The 23989-nt window shown below is 45.1% G+C and overlaps 1 protein-coding gene across 4 annotated transcripts in view; it reads left to right on the top strand.

Moving 5' to 3' along the window:
* The first annotated feature begins 702 nt into the window (after positions 1-702).
* SETBP1 (SET binding protein 1) overlaps positions 703-23989 on the top strand; it is a 383210-nt gene continuing 359923 nt past the window's right edge. The window contains exons 1-2 of one of the 4 annotated variants that reach the window (XM_050767821.1): positions 703-1206; positions 22174-22831. In XM_050767821.1, coding sequence (XP_050623778.1) covers positions 22346-22831 — 486 coding nt within the window. In that variant the 5' untranslated portion in view covers positions 703-1206; positions 22174-22345. The other 3 variants (XM_050767820.1, XM_050767823.1, XM_050767822.1) reach the window with 3 other exon arrangements.

Here is a 23989-nt window from a genome sequence, read left to right as displayed (position 1 = left end):
GGCGCGCAGGAGCCACTGGGCCGCAAGGGCTCCGGGGAGCGGGAGGGGCGCTGGGGGCGGCGAGGGGTCCCGGATGCCCGTCCACGAACTGTTTTCCTTTTCCCCGGGCAAGAGACCCGCTCCCTTCAATTGACAGAAATTCACTGGGGCAGGGGGGCGGGTGGGGGAGAGATCGCTCGCGGCTCGCTACTGGCTGCGCCTCCCCCGGCTCCGGTCTGGGAAGCGGCCCTGGGCCCTTCGGGCGAGCAGCTTGGGCGCCGGCGCCCCCTGCGAGGAAGATCGCGGGGTGACGGTCGGTACCCGCTCGGCTGGGCCGCGCTGCCGCTCCGATCCTTCTCCCTCCCGCGCCCGCGCCCTCCCCCTTCCTTTCACTAGGAGTCCGGGACTCGGAGGGGGCGCGGGAGGCAGGCACACGGGCCCGACCCCAGTCCAGCGCTCGCCGGGGACGCGGGCGGGCGGCGACGGGACGCGGCGGGGGCGCGGGGCGGGCGCGGCCATGGAGCGGCGGCGGCGGCGGCGGCGGCGGCAACACTAGCGACCGCGGGCGGACAAGCGGGCGGGCAGGGCCGCTGGGCGCCGCGGACCGAACTGCACAGCTCAGCAAAAGCGCCCTCGCCCTCCGCGCGCCGCCTCCTGCGAGCCCAAACCCAGCAACATTTTTAACGCTCCAACCCATCCTTTGAAGAAAAGCAAAAAAAAAAAAAAAAAAAAAGCAAAAAAAAAAAAAAAAAAAAAAAAAAGCATTGATCGGAGAGACGGGGATATATATATATATATATATAAAATTTTTTTTTGGCTCCTGCTAAAATTAGCAGGGCTCGCCGCGCGCCTGTGTGCGAGTGTGTGCGAGTGTGTGTGCGTGCGGGCGTGTGTGTGTGAATGTGATTACTCCAGGACTCCTCGGGCTCCGGAGACGCCATTTTCCCCCTTGATATCTCTCTCCATAAATCGGTGGCGCGGCGGAGGCGGCCGAGTCGGGCGGGAAGCGCGGGGCCGGCCGGGGCGCCCGCCGCTCGCCGCCGCCTCCGCGCGCCCGGGGGCCCCGGCGCCCCCCGAGCTAGGGCGGCCAGCCCGCGGCTCGCCGTTTGACAGATGCTCATCGCCATGGAGTTGCCGCAGCAGCACCTTTGGGGGCTCGGGCGAGCGACCGGAGCCGGGATCTGAGCGAGCGCCGGGGCCAGCGGAGCCGGAGCCGCCGGGACATGGGTGAGCACGCGCGGCGACCTTGGCCCGGGAGCCCGGGCGCCCAGCCTCCCTCTGCGCCGCGGGCCCCCGCACGCCCGGAACCGGGGGCGACGTGTGTGCCCTGCATGCAAAAGTTCACGTCGCCTTGCTGGGTCTTTGACTTTGCACCCGGCGGGAAGGGGGAGACCGGGCCGAGGGGGCGGGATGCCGGTCCGGGCGAGGTTGCAGGAGATGGGCGCGATTCCGGCGGGCCGGCGGGTGGGCGGCGATGCTGGCTCAATTGGAGTGGCTCGTTGGTGGCGGCGATGGTGGAAGCTTTGGGCTGGAGGGCTGGGAGCTTATTGAGTTTCGCCTAATCTGATCTCCCCCCCCCGCCCCCCGCCTTTTGCACCCTCCCTCGGTCCTGCCGCCGGCTGGCGGGGCTGGCGGGGCTGGCGGGTTTGGCGTTGGTGGAGTGGACTCGGGAGGGGGAGGGGGTAAGGAAAGGGGTGGGAAGGCAGGATTTTTTTTTTTTTTCTCTCTTTGTAACTTGCAGGTTAAGTGGAGCTAGAGAGCTACATTGTAACCTAGTTGGATTTTTTTGGGGGGGGAATGTATCAGAATCTAACGTGTCGTTAATAGAAAGAAGAACAGGCAAGAAGTGGTCCAGCCGGCGAAGGTTGGTGTGTGCTTGTGTTGTGGCTGTGTGTTAGTCTTTTTCTTAAAAATCTTAATCAATGGATTTGAGTCTCTTTCTTATGCTCTCTGGTTTTGGGACTCTGAAAAGATAGGAATTCCCTTAAAAGCAGACGAATGCCGTTTTGAAAGCACGCATTGTGTGCGTTTCTAGAGGAGCCGTGGGCTTGGGAATGAACGGCAGGCTTCCCCGTTCGGTGGTTTCCAGTGGGAAATCACTCCGGAAAGGGAACCCTTCGGTATCGATTTATTGTTTTTGTCTTCCAAACCATTTTCTCTTTGACCGAAATACTGTCTGAGAAGTTCCGCAGGGACAAAGTCAGGTAAACTGGACCGGGCAGATCTTTAGCAAGATGGTGATAACGGGGATGCTGTTTTCAGTGTCTGTTTGTGATGGAAGCATTGTTGGGTAATAGCAATTTCTGATCGGTAGAGCATGCTGGTTCTAAAAAAATAAGTTAACTGCCGAAATACTGTCTTCCAGCCCCCCTGCCCTGCACAGTACAGCACCTATTCCCCCCGCCCCCCCATCCAGACCACTTACTACAAGTCTGAAATCGGATCCAACTGGAAATATTTTCATTGGAGATTGAAAGTTGTGCAATTGGAAATAGATGAGGCTAGAGGTATTGGGAGTGTGGAAAGGGAGTTCTTATTGCCCCCTGATGCTGCATTTATTCTTTATGTGTGTCTGTGTTGGATTCTCAGGGTGTGTATCTGTCTAAAAGGACTGTTGTGGGAAGGATTTCCGATTCGTTTCCGTTTCAAATAAACTGTCCTGATAATCTCACGGTTGACATCTAACGCTAAAAGGGCAATTTGTGCGTCTCTTTATCCCTGCAGAAACTCTCCTCCAAAAAGGGCAGTTTATTCTGGAATTCTACAGCAGATACCTTTCCCTTCCAGCCCCTACACTCCCCCCACCTCTTGCCAAATATCCACACCTTTCCTCTTAAAGTTTAGTTGGAGTCCACTGGCATTGCTTGTTTTTCTCTTCTTTTTCCTTCTTTTTCTTTTCATTCCTTCACTCTTCATCCTGTTTTTCTTCTTTTTCTGTAGATTTATACTAAAAACTAATTTCTTGAAGTCTCTGTACTGTCACCAAAACTATCTGCCAATTTGGCACCATCTCTTACCTTCCTTTAGTAAATAGGTATATCTCCTGTGCCCCATCCAAACTCATCTTCATGTGCAAAGCATGTAAGTGTGTGCTGTGGGAGAAAGGGGATGGGGTAGAGCAGAGGTATTTGGAGAGGACGGGCGGTGTTGTGTGCAGGCCACATGTGCAACACTGGACCAGACCTGGGCATTCCTGGGACAGTTTCCTTTGCACACCCCAGCTGGGATGGGAAGGCGGAGCCAACCAGCCAGGGGCGTGTGAGGGAGGAGAAAGTTTGTAGCACTTTTAAGATGTAGCTAGTTTACAATCCTAGGTTACTCCCTCCCCTTTTTCATGATTTCTGTGGCTTCTACCACCCTTAACCCTGAGGGAGGCATGAGCTCTTTTGCTCTGACGTGGGATTCCCAGGTTTCAGAGCGAAGGTGAGGTGCTGTTTTCCCCTGTGCTTAGTCTCATTGCCTGTTCCCAGAAAAGGGTATTAAGACAGAGTGTTTGGGGGAAAGTCGGAAGAGGAAGAAGAAATCAAGTGTGGTTAAACAGAGTATTTGCAAACTGCAGGGAATGTAGCCCCAAAAGATATGGAGACCAGGTACCCAGAGTGTTGCTTGGCACAAGATCTCTCCTCCCCCATTAAGGTGACAAAACCAAAACCAAAACAAACTATTGGTCTTGGGAAGTTGAGTTGGTGTTAGACCTGGGCTGTGGGAGTTGCTAGCCACTACAGTAACCTGAGCTGAGCTGGGGGAGGAGGTGGTGAGCGAATGCGCCTTCGGGAGCCAGAGGAGGGAAAGGGACTCGTCTCTCTTAGCTGGGAAAATAGATGTGTCTCTGGAATAAACAAACTGGAGGTGGGGGAGGGGATGGCTTGCAGCGAACATAAGGTGGAGTGTCTGAGAGGCAGAAGTGTCGGTTAAGAAGGGGTTCTAGCTTGGGGGAAAATATCAACTGCCTTATATGTTCATGAGAGGGCTAGGCAAGTGAAGGGCTGTAATTTGATCTTTTGTATGTTAACATCAGAATGTTACATAGGAAGGCGCTGCTGGAAGGCCCAGTTCTGGACATCACACAGGGGAACTTAGAGGTATCTTTAAGTTAACCCGACAGGCCCTGCTGCCATAAGGGCTTCTGGTCATGGACTTGCCTTACTCAGAGTGAGCTACTTTGTAAATCACCTGATCTAAATAAGGGTTGGGGAAAAAGGAAACAGTGCTTGGGAGTGTCTTAGGATTTAGTTGAAAATGGTGAGTGGGGAGAGGCAGGAGGCAGGATTTTGCTGAAGAAGAAATAAATAGGTAGGTACTTTCCCCTGGATTCCCTGTTCATTTCTCCTGTTAACTTTGAATTCCTCTATGGGATGAATCGATACTTATCTGGCACAAAAGTGTACCTCTGGGAGAGGAGAGTTCTCTCAATGTGGTCATTATTTTTAGTTGTACTTCAATCTCTGCTCCAAAGCTTCTATATAGTATGCAAAAGGAAGCAGATGAGAAATAGCTAGCTGGTTAGGGCATCCTTTCAGGGTTCCTGTGGAGACACTGAAACTTGGCTGGGCCTGGACCTCCCAGAATGCCAGTTTTTTTCCTTGGAGACTTGAAATTTAAATTGAAACCAGAAAGCTATTGAAGGCAGATCTAGCCAATGAAACCTTGTTTTCTCTGATGCTCAGGAATGGGAAATAAATAACTTTTTGCTGATGGCATTTCAAGTTGCTTCAGTTTTGCTTCTGCCAGAAGAATGGGGTAAATTATTATGAGCACATTAGTATTGTAAGGAGGAGTTGCGGTGCTTTAAAAATGGGATGGTGTTATTGAGTTTATTCAGGCACTCAGTGTATGGGAGAGTCCTATCAGGGGCTGGTAGTGGGAGCACAGGAGGCTGCCCTGGAGAGTTAGCAGCACTGGGCTGAAGAAAGGAAGCCTCACAGAGGTCTTGATGCACATCATTTTATCTGGTCCTGGGGTTCCTGTGAAGGGAGCAAAACAATCCAATTCCATTCCTATCCTGTGGCATGTGTTGAAACCTAGTGAGTTTTCCAAAGTGTTTTGGGCCAGGAATAAGGAGTGCTACCATCATGCCTATTGCCATAAGTTTGGGCTTCTTTTAGAGTGGTTTTTAAAGGCAACCCTGGTGTTTTACAAACTCTTCATGAAGTTGCACATGCTTTGGCCTGCCATATACCTGAGAAGTGCAGGAAAGAAAACACACCAGGATGTCCACAGACTACAATTCATGAACGCAGAAAGATGATGCCAATCTGCATTTTTACTTAGCTCTGAGTTTTCATTTTTCCTTTTTACTGAACTTTCTATTAGATTTTTATGCCCCCCTGAGATACATCATGTCGGGGCTGCAGAAGGTTTTGGGGGACTGTGATCATAGATGACTGAGTCGAAGCTTCTGGTCCTTGCTGTTCTGATTTAGAAGTTTCGTAGGTTCAGTCCGGAACAGCTCTTTTTTTAGAGGGTTTTTCCCCCCCATTAGAGGGTACCATCTAAGGTTGAGGAACCATTAATTAATGAATTAATTTTTGTGACAGAGTCTTTCTCTTGTTACTCAGGCTGGAGTGCAGTGGCGTGATCTTGGCTCACTGCAACTTCTGCCTCCTGGGTTCAAGCGATTCTCCTGCCTCAACCTACCAAGTAACTGGGATTACAGGCATCCACCACCACGCCTGGCTAATTTTTGTATTTTTAGTAGAGACGGGGTTTCGCCATGTTGGCCAGGCTGCTCTTGAGCTCCTGACGTCAGGTAATACACCTGCCTTGGCCTCCCATAGTGCTGGGATTATAGGCGTGGGCCACCGCGCCTGGCTGAGCAACTATTTTTTTTTAATGGCCCTTAGCTTAGAAACCAGCAGTTGACTTCCTACCCTGTTCACAGCAAATGATACCAGGTAAAGAATGTGAGCAGCCCTGAAGTCCACAGAGTCCTCTGGGAGGTAGCCGCCACCCCCTCCCAGGAGCCCATGATGGTTAATGATCAGCAGACCCCGGTAAAACAATTGTAGGCAAAGCCAGCTGAGCTAACCCTGAGGTAGGCAGAGGCTCTGCCACTCCAAGTGCTGAGGAGGAATAGGGGATGAATGGTGAGCAGATAAGAGTTTTAGAACTTTGTCAGCTTGGAAAAATGCTTCTCTGATCCAACTTATCTTTTCCCACCAAAAATACCCCCTTTCATATGCATGGCATTTTGTTCTTTTCAAAAATATCTTTATATGGCTTCCGCCCCCTTGATTCTCCTAAGGAGGAAGGCCAGATAAGCATTTTATCTCCGTTCAGAGAATGAGGCAACTGATACACTGGGTTGCCTGAAATGACACAAGTTGGTGGCCAACCTGGGGCCAGACGGCTGTGGCAAAGTGTGAAGAGCCTCACATCTGAAGTGACAAGATCCGCTTTGGATCGTGTCCCTGTACTTCCCAGTTAAATGACCCCCGTCAAGTCAGTTAACCTCTCTGAGCCTCCGGAAACTAATCAGTAAAATAAAGATAAAGATGCTTACCTTGCCTACTTCATGGGGGTTACGAGGATTAAATAATACCAGCTAATTTCTGTAATTGAACTCTGGGAGGATTTTCATGCTGCCTCCTGGAAACTGGTGCCTGGGATTATTGTTGCCATAGCCCAGTAATTAATAACCCCTTGGAATGATCAGAAATGCCCACAAGGGCTCCTGGTGTTCTAATAATTCAACCGATGTCCATATAACTGTTGAATTATTAGATGCCTACTATGCCATGTGCTTTTTGAGACTCAAAGTCTCAGGTGATATCCAGTTGGACTCAAAGATGTCCCAGTATTCGGGAAATGCTCTTTGAGTTAAGGATCAGCCAGAGAAAAGGAAAAAGATGTGCAAACACACAAGGAGGGGAGGCGAGGTGGAGAGAATGAGGGGGAGGTTTTCCATCAGGAAACCGCAATACTTAAGCAATGGCACTCAGGACAGAATTTCTAGCCTCTCTAAAGAAAAAAACTAATAGCAGGGTTGCCGCCGTCCCAGCAATTCCAGTAAGTTCTCCAGAATCAGGAAAGTTCTTCACAGCCCATTTGTTCCCTGACTCTTCTGTGTCCCTCCTTTTACCCTTTCTCATGAGAGCTGGTTTGCCCTGTCTGGCAGCCAGCAGCAGGCACTTTGCAGTGTTCTAGATTGAACCCCGATTTTATGCAATATGCCCGAGGCTCTGTTGTCAGACTGGTTTCTTCACTGACTCTGGGCATTCTGAACATCTTTCTGCCTCCGCACCTCAGCTGTCTCTGTGTTGTCACCTCCAGGTGGAAAGTGCCCTGACTGGTCCCTTATAACCAGAGCCTTGACCTCTTAGGCCAACTAGTTGCACCCAGCCTCCTCCCTGGGGGCTAACTAGTTCCTTCCTCCCAGCTCTCAGCTCCTCATCCCAAGTTCCCAGAGCAAGGCACCCAGCTTATGCTGCCTTGCTGTTTGTTGTCACTTACACCCCCAAGCTCTGAGCCCTTGAAGAAGGGGACAGGTTTTCCTACACAGCGTTGAACCTTATTTATTAATGATTTTTTTTTTGTTTCCTGAATGAATCACAGCATTTATGAAGAGATAGAATATTGAAAGTCAATGTTGTTTAAGGTGTATTAATGCTCTGCGTTATGAAGCAACACAGTGAGGGCCCCGTAGACAGTGTGAATAGTAACTACTTTAAGCCAATGATAATGGCTTTTTATATTTTCAGCTGCCTTTCAGGGGCAATCAACCCAGAGTTTCTCCCTTAAAGTTTAAGAGTTAAGCATATTTTACCACATGTGCATCCTTTCAGTCACCGATTCACTCATTCAGTCATCAAATATTTATTAATAATAATAGTGCCTACCAGAGTCTCATTGTGACTCTAACACACATAGCTCTTGACTTTCTCTGAAAATTCCAATTGTATTTTTTGTCCATCTTGCTCATTTTGGCACTTAACCATGCAGTCATCTTTGTTGCTTAAGTCCAAGTGCTTTTCCGCTCTTCAGTGATGGTGTGAGCCTGGCCACAGTGGAAAACAGAGAAGGCTGAGGAGGCTGGGTGCAACTGGTTGGCCTAAGAGGTCAAGAAGGCTGAGGCAGAAAGCAGCCTGGGCTCACACCTATTAGCATATGATGTGGGACAAGCTACATTGCCTTTCTACTGTTGTACAGTAAAAAAGTTTGGATTGGTATAGAGTGTCCCTTCTAAAATTCTGTGATTCTATAGCTAGAGGTGTCCTAGGAATGTTAAGGATTTCTTAAAGGTCAGAGCTCCTCAAACCCCTTTAAAGGCACCCCCAACAACTGTCCAAACCAATCCCACCGAGGATTTATGCACTTTGCTAAATGTTTGATGCGCTGAAAGAGTTACAGAAAGGGAAGGTGGTGCGCTGGGGTAAGTAGAATTGGGGTGAGCACTCATTAGAACACTGGAGTCAGTCTTGGAGGACCGGGAAGGGGAGAGGAGGCAATGGTGAGCTGAATGTGAGAACATACCACTAAAAGTAATGTGGAAGGAAGAAAGGGATTACATTATCCACTTTTGAACTGGTTCTCTTTGGTAAAATAACTGACTTGAATCAAGGGAGACGGAACAGACAAAGACAGTTTCTAGAAGTCCAGAAAATATTCTGTAGTTGGGCTTTGCTGCTGCTTCCTGTCAGGTGGCATCGGGAAACCCTGCTATGGATACTTTACTCATGTCATGGATCTAGGGGGCTGGATGTCATTTCTCCATGTAGATTCTAAAGAGCATGAAGTCTTGGGCCATTCCTGGGTTCCTGGGATGTCCTCTCCCTCCCCACAGCACCTGGTCTGCCCTGCCACATTGCAGCCTGTGTTCAATAATAGCTAATAGGTTGCTTTGTGTGCATTTTGAGATCAGATACAGTGACCTACAGTCTGCAAAACCAGAGCCACCTTTGATTTGGGTTGGAGTAGGATCAAGGAAATTGGGCTTTGGCCTAAGGTACTGTAAAAGTTCTGTGGGATTGATGAAGTACCTGGGAGCATACTGGTTGGATATTTAGAAAGAGGAAGCCTCTTCAAGCCACTGAAATGCTACAGTTGCTTTTACCCCAGGATCTAGTAAAGGATTAGGGATGAAAAAGGAGCTTGTAATATTGTTAGCCAAATTTAGTAAAAAGCAATTTCTTCAATATTCCCTTTATCTGCTAATGATTTTCAGTTCTGTCAGTGGAAAGGAGCTTCTTGGAGTTTGAATTTGTGGCTTGGAGAATGGCTGAGATGGAGAAGCTGAATTTGATGGAACCAACATAGTAGCTCATCAGAAGCAATGGGGGCACCAATAAGCTTGTAGCAGAATAATGAAATCTGCATGGCAGGTCCTGTACAGTTGTTGGTGTCTCTTTCTGTGACCTATTGTTATTTGAGCAATGAGACCTTTGATTTTCTTTTTTTTTTTTTTTTTTTTTTTTTTTTTTTGAGACGGAGTCATGCACTGTCATGATATCTGCTCACTGCAACCTCCACCTTCTGGGTTCAAGCGATTCCCCTGCCTCAGCCTCCCAAGTATGGGATCACAGGTGCGCGCTACCATGCCCAGCTAATTTTTTGTATTTGTTGTAGAGACAGGGTTTCACCACATTGGCCTGGCTGATCTCGAACTCCTGACCTCGTGATCTGCCTGCCTCGGCCTCCCAAAGTGCTGGGATTACAGGCGTGAGCCACCATGCCTGATGAAGACCTTTGATTTTTAAAAAAGTATTGATTAATAGTAGTGACTAAAAGGGATGATTTGATGTGAAACTCTGTGAACCTTTCTACTCATTACACTTTAGAGCTCTATTGCGATTGGTGTTTTGATCCACAAATATTTATTAAAATATCAGCATTGCAGATTGTGTGAGCCATTGTGCCTGGTACACTTGGTTGGGAAAGACCTGCTATGAGATGTGGCTTTTGTCCTGGCAGAGTGGGCAGTGTATCTGCAGATATGTGCTTTGCTGAAATGGAAAGCATTCTTCTGCAGCCAAAGTAGGAGCATGATCCAAAATGGAATTTTGCTATTTGTGTGATCAGGCTGAAGGTATAGTCAGGGAAGATTTCAGAGTATGCGTTTAGGATTTGATGGAAGATGTAGAACAAGGGGACATTCTTGGCGGGTAGAATAGCTTTGGCATAGGGTCAGCAGGGGGACAGAGTTCAAATGTGATTTGAGAATTGCCTCAAGGAAACACATACTAATTTTGAACATGTACTGCATCTTGCAGAAGCAGCACAGCCCTGAAGATGGCTGACATTGAGGGGCAGACACCCCTATAGCAGACACCTTTATGGTCTGAGGTCTTCTGTCCACAAAGAGAAGGATAAAACCCAGCGCCCTCTATGTTGGACTCAATATGCCTGTTATAATTCAAACTAATCAAGTTTCCAACTCTCTGATTTAGCAAAAATTGGTTTGTTCATTGACATTATTATTGATTGTGACCAGACTCTGATAGGTGCTGTGGGGATCCCAAGAGATAGAGTGAAAGATACTCTACGAGCTCATGAAAACCAGGGGAGGAGGAGCAGCAGCAGCCAGCCCTGTACGCCTAAGTGCTGAATTGTAGTAGGAGCCCGAGGGAGTTAGTATCTCCAAGGGTTAGTCAGATCAGAGAAAGCTTCCAGGAGTAGGTGGAACTTGAGCTGAGTCATCGACAATGGAATAGTCTTGGGTAGGTATGGAGCACCAGGGAAGATCATCCACTTGGGAATGTAGAGGGAGAAAGGAGAACAGTTCAGCATAGGGCTCTGTGGAGTGTAAGGCAGCAAGACAGATGGGATGGTGTCCTGTGAGAAACAGGCCAAGGATTCATCTCCCCTAAGCTGAAATTGGGAGACATGCCCACTGCTTTCCAAGTGCAGGAAGAGCAGTCTTGGGGAGCAGGTGGGTGTGCCTGTCAGAGACTTCCACACATACCACACATGAAAGAATGCTGACAGCTGACTCTGCCTCCCGCTGCTAGGTCCTGTCCGCTACCAGCTCTTCAGCCTGGGGTTCAAAAGAGGTATCTTTAGAACAAGAAATGAAATGATATATAAGCATTTGGAATGGGGATGGGCCACTCTGGGGAACATAAAACTCTATGATACTGGTACTTATTTCCAAGTGTTTAATGTATAATTGGAGAAGGAAATATAGAAGATTCAGTAACAAGGCAATGTTTAATGACAGTACAAGATAGCTAGAAGAGGTATATCATAGAGAAAGGGAAGTGGAGCTGGTATTTGTTTAGTTCTCTGGTATGCTTAGCATCTCCTTTGCAGCAGAAGCACAAACATATATGTGCCAGATTATGCTTTATGTTGAAATGACGATGAACATAGCAATGGCTGAATCAGATGGTTGAGAAGTCAAGGAATTTGAATTAAAACTGAACAGGTAGTGAGGTGAAAGTTAGAAGGCTTTGAAATACTTTATTAATATCTGTTAGATTGTTCAGTTTATCCTCATTGCCTCCAAGTACGTCTACCATTTTCATTCTCAATTTGCAAATGGTGTGGTGGAGGACCAGAGTTTTCAGGGACCAGTAATATCGAGTATTTGAAGACTGGTGGCTCTATGGTTAAAATAACATTTGGAGTCAGACACAACTTCTGTGATTTCAACAAATCCCTCAACTTTAATTTTCTTATCTGTAAAATGGATATGTCTCTGGGTTAAAATCAGAGGATAAATCAGGGTTAAATAGTATAATAAACTTAAATCAGATGAAAAACGTAAATAAACTTAGAGAATACCTGATGTATGTTAACAATTCAGATTATTTTCTTTACCATGTGAATCTCTCCACCCTATGTGGACAGGAAATATTTTGGTCACAATTACTTCTTTCAAATCTACTATAGTTAACCTATTTTGGCATTGTGCTGCACATATTATTTAACTTTTTTTTTTTCCTGCAAGATTCTGTGAAGAGCATTAGGAAAGGGAGATGAGAAAACTGATGCCTAAGACAGTTTAAGTGACGTGGCAATTCAGATGGCACACTGGTTTTAGAACTCATATATGTAGAAGCAACTAACAACTTTTGGTCAAAAGTTGGCATCACTTTGTGTTTTAGATACCTCATGATGTCAGAGTAAGAGGCTTTGTAATCATATATACCTCGATTTGATTGTGAATCTGGCACAGAAAGTGTGTGCTCTTGAGTAAATCATTAACCTTTCTGGACCTTAATTTCCAGGTCTGTAAAATGAGGACAAGATCTTCTGCATCACAGTGCTGTTGTGTGAATTAAATTGACAATGACTGTAAAGAGCTCAGCACAAGTTAGTGGTAATGTTTAACCACCCCCCTCCCCACCCTTTCACTACAGGAGAACACTTTTCCTTGACTGCTCAGAGGAACACAGGCACAAGTAAGTCATCAAAGCCAGAGCTCAACCTGCAAACTTGATTGGCCCAGGCAGGACTGTAGAGATTTTTCCCCAGGGAGCAAAGACACAAGGGTCATGCTGTTGTGTTGTGTTATTGGTTCCCAGAGGAGACACGGTTTTTTGCAGCTAGAGCTGGAATTATTGTTTAATGGATAGTATGTCAGACCTCAGGTCTCAGAAGTTTAATCTCCTTTCCTTATCATAGAGATCCCTGAGTACAGAGAACAATGGCATATGCTTAGTTTTGTCTTAGGCTCAGCCAGTCCAGCCAGGCGGAGCTGCAGAGTCAGCAGAATCTGAAAAAGAGGTGGAAGGTACCAGTCCTGGCTTTGGAGAGCTTCTGGTTGAGGAGACAAGGCTCAGTACCTGGGAATGTCAGAGCTGGAAGGGGCCACAGAGCTGAACTCTTGTTCTCTGATCTCAATTCTACATGTAATGTTGGGAAGACTTAGGGAGAAAAAGGAACTTGCCCAAGGCCACCAGCTCTAAATGGTGGAGGAGGGATTGGAATGTGGAATTCCTGACTGTACCCAGTATTATTTCCTCCATGAGACAAACTGGAAACAAGAGAAGAGCAATAATCAAACAACAGCTAAATGATCAGGTTAGCAGATACAAAGGAAACTAGTTGTCTGTGCTTCTCACTGCGTAGGAAGATGGAGGAGGTTGGTCTTCAACTCCTGTCCCTCAGGGCTTGACTTGGAGTCTTAGAAGAGACGGCAGCACTTAGCCAAATGCTAGCGTGGTGACTGACTATAGAAGTAAATCAAATGTAACAAAAAAATTTGCACACTTACTAAGGTGATCCCAGTATGTTCTTTCATGATTATTATCTCATTTAATCTTTAATTACTTCTTGAAACAACCCTTCAGGTAGAATTATTACCCCATTTCCAAATGAGACTTGAAAAGATTAAAAATGTTTCCTAAGAACACAATTACTAAGTGGGAAAGAGAGGCTAAGAAATCTAAACCTATGACATCAAATCAGAACTGCTTCCATTCTTCTTTTTAAGGAGAAACATGGCTTGAACATTTACTGTTGGATGGTTACTCCCAGTGTTCTCTATGCTACGAGCTGTGCAGAGATGCATTTAAAATATAGCCCTGTCCTCCTGGAGCTCGTGGTCTAGTGAGAGAGATAGACAGGTAAATAAAATGCTGAAACGGAGCTTGCCAAATGCTTTGTGATAGCAGAATGACCAGGGAAGTGAGAGCAAGACCATGTGTTTGTGTCTTTCTGTCTGTCTGTGTGTATGTCTGTGCACATGTGTATGCAGGAAGAGGTAGAAAAGGAGGTTCCAGCCAGTCTCCGTGAAGGAGGTGAAACGTGACCCAATTGTTGCAGGATAACAAGAGTTAACCATGTAGAGAAGAGAGAAATGACCAGCCAACCAGAGGACCTATCAGGGAATCATACACAGTAATGCCCATCAGTGGGACTCGGGAGATTTGCAGCTTATGAGATGCTGCTAGAGCATGTGGTATGTGAAGTACTCTGGAAATGCTGCTTGGAAGAGGTAAAATGTGATCAGGAACATACCACACAAGTGCAGAGTATAAAAACACCACTAAGCAGGAGCTTTGTCCTTTGCTGTAGACAGGTGATGTATCTGCAGGGTCAGAGAACCGTGGTGTAGAGCTGCTCTTGTCTTTGCCGATTGAGAGCTAGGTAAGAGCTGGGACACTTGCTGGATTTACCAGTGTTGATGGAGCATTTACTCTGGGTGTTTCTGCAGCAGGAAGGAATTCCGGAAAGATTACTCAGTAATAGGCACCTGAGTCAAGTAGTGTCTGTCTGACCTCTCATTCAGCATTCACTGAACGAATAATTTGGAGTGTCTGTCTGTATCAGGAACTGTGCCAGGCCCTGGGGATGACCTTGGTGAGCCAAATAGGCACAGATCTTACCTTCAAGTGCTTATCTAGTGGAGAAGGCAGAGTTTGAAACCAAGCATGGCACAAATATTTAATTATATAATAAATGTTAGGAAAGACAAGTCCTAGCCTACAAAGGCACAAAATGGTGAGTTATGATCTGGTTTGTGATGCTCAGGGAAGAGGCATTTAACCTCAGCCTGAGTAATGAAGAAGTGCTAACTCCAGGGGAGCAAGAGGAAGATTCCAGGTGCATGCAAAGTCCCATGAAGTCAGTTGTGACTCCCCACCAAAATACCTTAGAAGACATAAAGAAGGATGAATAATCAACCACTCCCAAAGCCAAAGTCAGACAGTCAGTCTCTTGCCAGAATCTGACAAGAGATTCTTATAACTATAGGCCAATGAGTCTAGGTGGAAAATACAATCTCTTCCTCATCTGTAATTAGGTAGGATCACACTCCATCTTTTTACACCATTTGCCTTCGTAATCAGAAGATTCACGGTTTCTGTCAACCAGAAAAGCAGGCAGTCATCAAGTCTACTGTATGGGCAGCTTGAACAAAGCCAGTTAAAGACTTCCCTCCCTGACGTCATTATGCATATTCTCAAAGACTATAGCTTTCAGAAAGCAAATGGGCAAGAGTGGGAAGGGGAGTTCTGGGAGGAGTGGAAGTAGGGCATTGACTTCTGGGAAGAGATGTTGCTTCGAGTAAAGCTCTGAGGTGAGCATGGAGTCTTTGTCACAGGGCATATTGTGAAGTCTAGCTGTTCAGCTGGTTTTGTGAATCCAACAGAAAAGACTCTTCTCAGTTCAGCAACACAATAGTGGATGGATGTGTACTCTCAGTGGTATTCTAGTATATGCTTAATACTCCAGATTTTTTAAAAGCACTGACTTGTAAAGTTTGCTCGTTCTTGTGGTGTAAACACTCCCACTATGGCTGAGTTTATTTGTTTGTTTGTTTGTTTGTTTGTTTTTGGAGACAGAGTCTTGCTCCCTTGCTCAGGTTGGAGTGCAGTAGTGCAATCTTGGCTCTCTGCACCCTGAGCCTCCCGGGTTCAAGTGATTCTTCTGCCTCCGCCTCCTGAGTAGCTGGGATTATAGGTGCGTGCCACCACGCCTGACTAATTTTTGTGTTTTTAGTAGAGATGCGGTTTCGCCATGTTGGCCAGGCTGGTCTCGAACTCCTGACCTCAGGTGATGCACCCGCTTCAGCCTCCCAAAGTGCTGGGATTACAGACATGAGCCACCATGCCCCATGGCTGAGTTTTAAGCTACCAACTTAATGCCACTGAATGTGGAGCTGGGGAGAGATACACACAGTGGGCTCTTACGAGCCCGTAGGCACTAGCTTCAGCGCATCCTCGTTACTGTTCACTAGAACTTGATATGGTCTCTGATAAGAGGAGTAACTTGAAGAGGAGGATGTGACTGGCTTCACAATGGGTAGAAGGTAGTCCACTTCTTCCTCTGTAGTCCAGTACTTCCTCTGTAGGCTAGACTCTCTCCTCATGAGAGCATGGAGCAAAGAAACAGAACCCAACACAAGGCCTCCTGAGGTAGAAGAAACACTTAAAACGAGTTAAAGGAACAATATCAGGAGAATTAGTTAATCCAACAGCAACATTAGAGTTTCAGAAAGCTACCTGGCATCTTCAACAAGAAGTATGACCCGTAGAAAAGGAGCATTAAGAAACAAGGAGGGAGCATGCTGTGATGAAAAGACATTAGAGCCAACTGAAAAGTTGGTGCATAAAGTAAAAGATTGCAGGGATACAAAATGTGCAGTTGCAGAATTTAAAGAATCCACAGTGAAGTCAATAAAGGCAAAGGGGGCATGGAAAATAGAATCAAATCAAATTGGTATTATGGAGAACAGATTGGGGTATGCTTTCCCACAAGGCAAAAGAAGGAAAGAAAAGCAGTGAGAGAGAAAACGATAGAAATGGAGAACAGAGATGAGAGCTCTAAACTCAGAATTATAGGAAAAACTTTGAAAGAAGAACCATTTAATGGAAGAAATTACCAAAGGAATAATTGAAGGGAACATTCCTGAACTAGAAAGAACCTGTATCTACAGATCCAAAAGACTCATTATGTTCCAGGAAAATTAAAGGGAGAGAGCTCCACACTACACTCATTTTGTCATTAATAAAATTCTAACATAATGAAAAAGAAAGTTTTCAATTATAAACGCATAAAGCAAGTTGCCTATAGAGGAAACCAAACCAGGCCAGCCTCTGTTTTCTCTTCATTACTTTAAATGCTGAAAGACATTCTACGAAGTTTTGAGGCAAAAAGTTTTCTAGCGTGAGAATTATCTAGTCAACCCAGTGTCTTTTACGTGTGAAGATGAAAGAAATGCCTTGTGGTATGGGAATTTGCAGAGTCCAGAGCCGAGGGAGGACTGAGGATGAAGAGCTTGGGGAAGTTTGCAAAACTTCAGGAATGAAGCAGAGCACTCTTCCTGTATTTGGGATTGTTTGCCTTTAAGACCTGAGAGGTGCATGTGTTGTTCATGTTTATTTTGTAATAAGGAGCATGGAGTTCTACTACCAGGAAATACGGTAAAACATTTTTAAAAAGTAAAAACCATAAACTAGTGAAGTAGGCCAGGTAACCATCATTTTTTTTTTTTTTTCTACTTTGTTGATGAGACACTGAGGCTGAAAGAGGCTTATGAGGGCTCCTAAGTGGCAGAACTAGGCCAGGAATTCACTTCTTTTGACTCCTGTTGAATATACTAAGGGCCCTATCTCTACCACCTTGTCCTTTTGGAAAGCAACAGTCAGGATGACAGTGGCCTGTATGTACATGGCACCTGGGCAAAGCAGAAAAGCGAGGTGAATGAATGATGCTGGGAAGCCCAGCTTGAGTTGCTTTGTTCATTTGTTAATTCAGCCATCCAGCATTTCTTGAATGTTCATTATGTGTTGGGCATGGTGCTAGGTGTTAGGATTATGTGGATGAATACAACACAAGTCCTGCCTGTTCCCAAGAGACTCACGGTACTGCCGTAAGGGAGAAATACCCTCATGTACTCGATAATAATGCCTATGATCTAGCAACTTGACAGGAGTAATCATATAGACCAGGCACAGTCTAAGACATTGGTTCTGACTCTAGGCCTTCAGAACCACCGAGAGGGCTTGGTAAAAGCCGGCGTGTTGGGCCGCAGCTCTGGAGCCCTGATTCAGTAAGTGGAGCTCAATAACTTGCATTTCCACCAAGCTTCAGAATAAGTAAGAGTTCCCCAGTTGGAGAATGTATTTTAGACTAGGAAAAAATATTCCATCTGGCAGTTTTGGAGGGGAGGGAGGAAGTATTCTGGAACTTATTTGGGTATAAGACACATCTAGCCAAGCAGGATTCCCCTGGCCATTCGGAGAAATAATTCTCTAGGTTTATGCTGTTCATTTTGGAGTGTACCCATAGGTCTATGGCTCTTCAGGGCAAAATTACAAAGTGTTGAGTGTGAAAGAGACTTTAGTCCCAACCCATTCATTGCTAAGACAAGTGTGGGTCATAAGAGATCCACAAAGTGTGGGTAAAAGACTCAGAGTGGCTTGTCTAGCATCTGACTGCCTGTGAACAGCAGAGCTAGGAATAAAGACTGAGTTTTGGACTCCTATCCCAGTATTCTTTCCAAATACATCTATTTCCTTTCCTTGCCCTTTTGTTTGCTTGGGGCTGACAAGGCTGTTATCTCTTAAGCAATTTTATCTTTCCTATCCTCCTCCACTCCCAGCCCCCACTGCCGCCCTGCCCAAGTCCTGCAGGCAGTCATAGAAGGGTTAACTTTTGTTGGACTGAAGGCCTGAGCCAAGTACAGAGTGTCCATTGTGTGCCCGCCCCCTCAGGAGGAGTCACTGACTGCTGGAATGTGACAAGGCAAAACATTTTTACCTTGCCTTGGCTTCCCCAACTCCGTGAGTGCGTGAGCCTGTGCGTGTACTCACACGCGTGTTTTGGCAGGGGTGAATCACAAGAGGACTCGCAGTTGACACCCAGACTCACCAAAAAACTGAACTGTGAATTTGGGGAGGCAGGTACGTGCTGGGAAGAAAGCTAAAAGAGAACAACAGCTTTGTGTGCTGATGAAGTAAACAGACAGGTTAGGTTTCTTTGCTGTTTCTTTTGAAAGCTTATTTTATTTTATTTTTCTAAGATGAGGGTCACATATGGACACCAGGGGCTGGATTATAATCCCCAGGATAGGCAGCAAATTTGGCCAGGGCTGCTGCCTGGGTGGGTGGAGCTGCAGTGGGAGTAATTTGAACTATAAGACTTTGAATAGCTGTCAGGGGGCGAAGCCGTTTTCATTCAGAAAAAAACCTTGATGTCCTCCAAGCACCTAGTCCTGCAATGGGTGCTATAGGTAATGTCAGCATTATACAACCACAGTTAGTCTCAGCCTGAGGCTGAGCTGCAATCATGTAAGAAAAATAAGATTTATATGCTCAAAACAACTAGAAGACAATACAAGGCTGGTATTTAGTGACGAACTATACAGCTGGGTGCAATGTCAGTCCACCCAAGGAGTGAGCACCATGGTCTGGAGTTTACAGAATGTTGCCATGGAGAAGTGAAGACTTGGGGATGACCTGGAAATATGGAAAGGCTTGGGATCTTTTTATTCATTTGTTTATTCATTCCTTCATGCAACAAACATTCAGCGAACACCAATTGCATGGCCGGCATTGCAAGGATGAGAGGAAGTGGATATAAGAACAGATTCTGTATATTTTGAAAAATACCGAAAGAACTACGTATAACATTGCTGTGGAGACTAGTTTGACTTGAGTAGTGAGTGCAAGTTGGTGGCTAATTTGCTTTGGTCTTTTAAGGTGAGACAAGTATGAAAAGTCTGGAATAGATGAATTCCTAAAGATTAAGGCTATTTGAGACTGCATTACTGTTTTACCTACAGTATTTATTATGACATACTCACATTGCCCTGGTTTGGGTCTTCAAGCAACATGAATGCAATTTCAGCTGAACCTTCTTATGGCCCCCTGCCTCTAACATCAGTTTCTCTTAATCCCACCCTCACACCATGTATCGGAATTATCTTACTAAAGCATAGCTTTGATATTATTCCTTCCCCGCTGCCATTCCTTAAATGGCTTCACATTACCTGTAAGATAAAATCCAAACTTGTTAGCGCAACATTCAAGGATGTTCATGACTTTGCCATGACCTTTTATTTCTAGCTGTATCTCTCACAGGTTTCCAGTTTCTACCATACTTCCTAGCCAAACATCAATTCCCTCTTTCTTCTGCATAACCCTGCACATGCCTGCCTGGGACGTGGCATCATGCCTTCCCTTTATCTGCCACGTCTTCCTTCTTCCTGCTCTACCTAGGAAACCTCCATCAAGATCAAAGATCTGTCTTGTATTCTCCTTGAAGCCTTTCTATGTAGTTTCCTAGCTATCTACACCTTGCCCAAGTGGAAAAAACTGTTTCTTCCTTTTGATTCTGTCCTTTCTTACAGTACATATAAAGTTCTGTTTTAGAGTGATTTGTCAAATCTCCCATCAAAAGCATAACTTCCTGGAGGAAAGAGATTGTATTTTCCTTGTATCTTAGTATTTTGATTTGAGGAGAACTGAAAAAAAATTTTTGAATTGAATTTTTTTTTTTATGGATCTCTTATGACTTGAATTTTAAGTTTTGGAACTTTGTGTTGTACACGTAGTTAAATGTAAGAGATGATTGTTTCATTTATTTCACTCTGAAGTGAACCTTTTTTTAATGGAAGGTATTTTCTTAATATTAATAATATATTCGCTGTATAAGCCCATCAATTCATCTAAAGTTTAGAGTTCACCTTCTTTTATTATATCACAGAATCTGTAACATACATTTCCCTACTCTGGTTCAAAGGTCCAAATGGATTTCATTTAGGAACTTTGTATATATATGCCTTGCCTTTTCTCCTGACCTGGGGAGATTTTATAGGTAGGTATTAGAGAATTAAAATGTCGTTGGAGATTCCTGCCAAAGGGAATAGACTCTGAACATTACTGCCATAAGAAAACATGGCTTGCAATTTACATGGATCTGGAATACACACTGAGAAAGACCTATTGGATTCTTACCACTTGACAAATGGGGAAATGCCCTAAGGTACATTGATGTCTCCAACAGCTGGGGTGGTGTCTGACACTAGTAAGAGAGGCCTCCGTAAAGTCAACTTGAGTATAACTTTTTAAAAAATGATGTGTGTTATTGGGCAGATAAATCTAGATGAGACCAAAGATCTTGTCACTAAAAGAAACATCAAGTGTCATCTGGTCTAACTTCTCCCCACCTCCCAAAGTGGAGACTTTGTCCGTCCTGTAGCGTGGGTCACAGGTGGCTGTTTTCAGTTTTGGCTCAACAGTGTCAGTGAAGATGCTCATGCTCTCACTAGGCAGCTTCTTCTTTTTTAGAAAAGCTGTATTCATTGAATCTTCCCTGAAGTGGAAGCAGTTGTAAATGTGTCTTTCTGCAAAGCTGAGCATTTTCCGGTAGCTGATGCTCCTGGGCTTCTCTGGGGAGCAGGGTCCATGTTGGAGCCTGGGCTGCCTTCCTGGCTGGCTTCCTCATGGGGCGTCAGCTAAAAATGTGCTGATTCTGGAGAGAGAAGACAAACGTCTGGTCTTCAGACTTCCAGTTCTTGGTTATTCTGAATGTGTTTTTGCAGGCAGCATTGAGCATTTTCTGGTGGGCACATTTGCCAGCCACTTCTTTAAATTGATGGGCTCAGAGGTAGAAACAAGATGAACAGTTATGTCTTCTGCTGGGAAACTTAAGTGTTTAGCAGCTGAGAAGGCTTGAGTGTGATCCAGCCTACAGCCTAAGGGCGGGAGGATGTGATGTTTGTAGCCCCAGGGCTCTTGGTTTTCTCTTGAGAGTGAGCATTTGGGCTTCCTTTTGGGCTTTGAAAATTATGAGTATGAAATTGGGAATAATAGAACGTGGGGTGAAGAAGCATGAAGGCAAGTTTAGCTGATCCTGTGATAGTTCGGAGAGAGCCTAACTGATTTTTCTCTTCTCATCTTGGAAGAAGGTAGAGAGGAAGATCTTGGGGGGACTCCTGACACTTCCACAGGCCTATAAAATGCTCCTTCTCTTCCTTTTTCTCTTTTGCTGCTGTGGATACACAATACTACTTCATTTAAGAAACCAAAAGGGAATTACAACTGTCTAGAAAGGCTATTTTTATCTAAATAATTGATAATGATTAAATACCTCCTTTTTATGTCAGTAGAAACATTTGTTGAGGTTGTTTTCCATTAATCACAGTGTTATAAGTGATTTGCCACTGAACTCTTTTTATTTTATTTTTGTGAGCCTCACACCTAAGCTTTGCATTTGCTTGAAGAAATAGAGAGGTCTTTGCATAATTGAAATAATGCATAGTGAAAAATGATAAAGGTAAAACAGTTAAGAGATAGGCTGAATGCCCCTCCTCCAAGTGGGTGGAGAGTTTGGCCCAGGCAGCATGGGGGTTGTGCTCAGCTTTGCAAACTGTTCTTCACATGTGAGAGAGAAGTGGTGCAAAAAACCAACCAAATACAGTTCCAGTAGACCTGAGCCTCAATACTTCAGACTTCCCTTTCGTCATGATTGGTTTTAACAGTGACTCACGGCTGAAGCTTCAGTATAAAGAAACCTCTAGCTTGCTACCGGGCTGGAGAACTCGCACCTCTTATCTTTTTTCTTGGGCCTACAGCCATAAAATTAATAGCAATCCATTATGAAGGCATGTGTGAATGTGTTTTTCCCTCTGCTCTAGTAAAATCTAATTTGGGGATGGTGCTTATTCTGGTTAGATGTTTTTCCATCACTTTTTTTTTTTCTGGATGCCATAGACAAGTGGAAAGGGGCCTCTAGAACTTAGATTGAGTAACCTTTGAGGTCATTTTCCTTTCTGCCATGCCTAACTGTCTCTTTGCTTCTCAGTTGCAGATCTGATCTCTTCTGAACACCTCATCGTGTCTCCATCCCTGGGAATCTGACCCTAGCAACTGGACCATTTTGTTCTTGGAATTTTGGGTGTCCTCTCTTCTCACCTTTCCCTTTTCCCTTTTCCCCTTCCCCCTCCTGAGAACTCCTGAAGACTGTAGAGATTGTCATGGAGTCCAGGGAAACCTTAAGCAGCTCCCGGCAAAGAGGGGGCGAGTCAGACTTCCTGCCGGTCTCCTCAGCCAAGCCCCCAGCTGCTCCTGGCTGTGCAGGAGAACCTTTGCTCTCCACTCCAGGACCTGGGAAGGGGATCCCGGTGGGCGGAGAACGCATGGAGCCAGAGGAGGAGGATGAACTAGGCTCAGGGCGGGATGTGGATTCCAACTCCAACGCGGACAGTGAGAAATGGGTGGCAGGAGATGGTTTGGAAGAGCAGGAATTTTCTATCAAGGAGGCAAACTTCACAGAGGGAAGTCTGAAGCTAAAGATTCAGACCACAAAGCGGGCTAAGAAACCCCCAAAGAATTTGGAGAACTATATATGTCCACCTGAGATCAAGATCACCATCAAGCAGTCTGGGGACCAGAAGGTGTCCCGTGCTGGAAAAAACAGCAAAGCCACGAAGGAGGAAGAAAGAAGCCACTCCAAAAAGAAGGTAGGAAGCACTGTCTTATAGTCGTTTTTGTTTGTTTCTCTGTTTTTGCCATTTTATCCTCAACTTCTTAGGGTCTATTTATATATTATATTTGACTCTAGAACAACATGGGGTTGGGGACTCAGACCCCTGCACAGTTAAATCTGTGTGTAACTTTTGACTTCCCCAAAAACTTAACTACTAATAGCTTACTGTTGACTGGAAGCCTTACTGGTAATATTATCAGTTGATTAACACTGATTTAATATATTATATTATATATATTATATGTATTATATACTGTATTCTTTCAAAAAGTAAGCTAGAGAAAAGAAAATGATCTTAAGAAAATCAAAAAGAAGAAAAAATATATTTGCTATTTATTAAGTGGAAGTACACCATCATAAAGGTCTTCATCCTTATCGTCTTTATGGTGGGTAGGCTGAGGATGAGGAAGAAGAGGGAGGGTTGAAAGTCTTCCTATCTCAGGGGTGGCAGAGGTAGAAGAAAATCTTCATGTAAGGGGACTCTTGAAGTTCAAGCCCGTGTTGTTCAAGGGTCGACTGTACTTACCTACTCATTAATTACCAATCTCCTTGATGGAATATTTAAGGACTCAAGAAGAAACACCTCTGCTATAATCTTGGTATAGTATCTAGTTCATTATCATATCTTCTGCATGTCTGACAGCAATAGCTATAGAATTGTAATTTTGGAGAGTTCCTGTTTATTGTATAACAGCCAATTGTCTGGGTCAGCTAAGCCATAACAAAATTTTTAGTATTTTTTTCTTTGTTTGCATTAGTTTTCATAGTTAGGAGTGAGATATTAAAAAACTTGGGTTAATCAGAACAGTCAAGAATTGTTAAACTCTCCTTTTGATTTCAGTCATTACTACTGTAAATCTTCCTAAGATGAATCACTCGCCTGACTATGGAAGCCCTGTCTTTGTAGTAACTAAGACTCTCACAGAGCTGAAAACTCATCATTGTGAAAGCCAGTGATGCGCATTAGAACTGGAACTGTAGAAAACCGAAAAAAGGGGCAAGTGATTGGCCTGAATCTCTGTCCAATACATCATGGACTTCTAAGATTGGGCATTGACTTAACTTGGTTGGTTGTTACTTTCCTCCTAAAAGTCAAACATGGATGTGCAATATAGCTAGACAGGTGGTTGGT

Source organism: Macaca thibetana, chromosome 18 (assembly GCF_024542745.1).
Source record: "Macaca thibetana thibetana isolate TM-01 chromosome 18, ASM2454274v1, whole genome shotgun sequence".
NCBI lineage: Eukaryota > Metazoa > Chordata > Mammalia > Primates > Cercopithecidae > Macaca > Macaca thibetana.
Note: the sequence above shows the minus strand (reverse complement) of the source record. Positions and strands in the feature narration are given on the sequence as shown.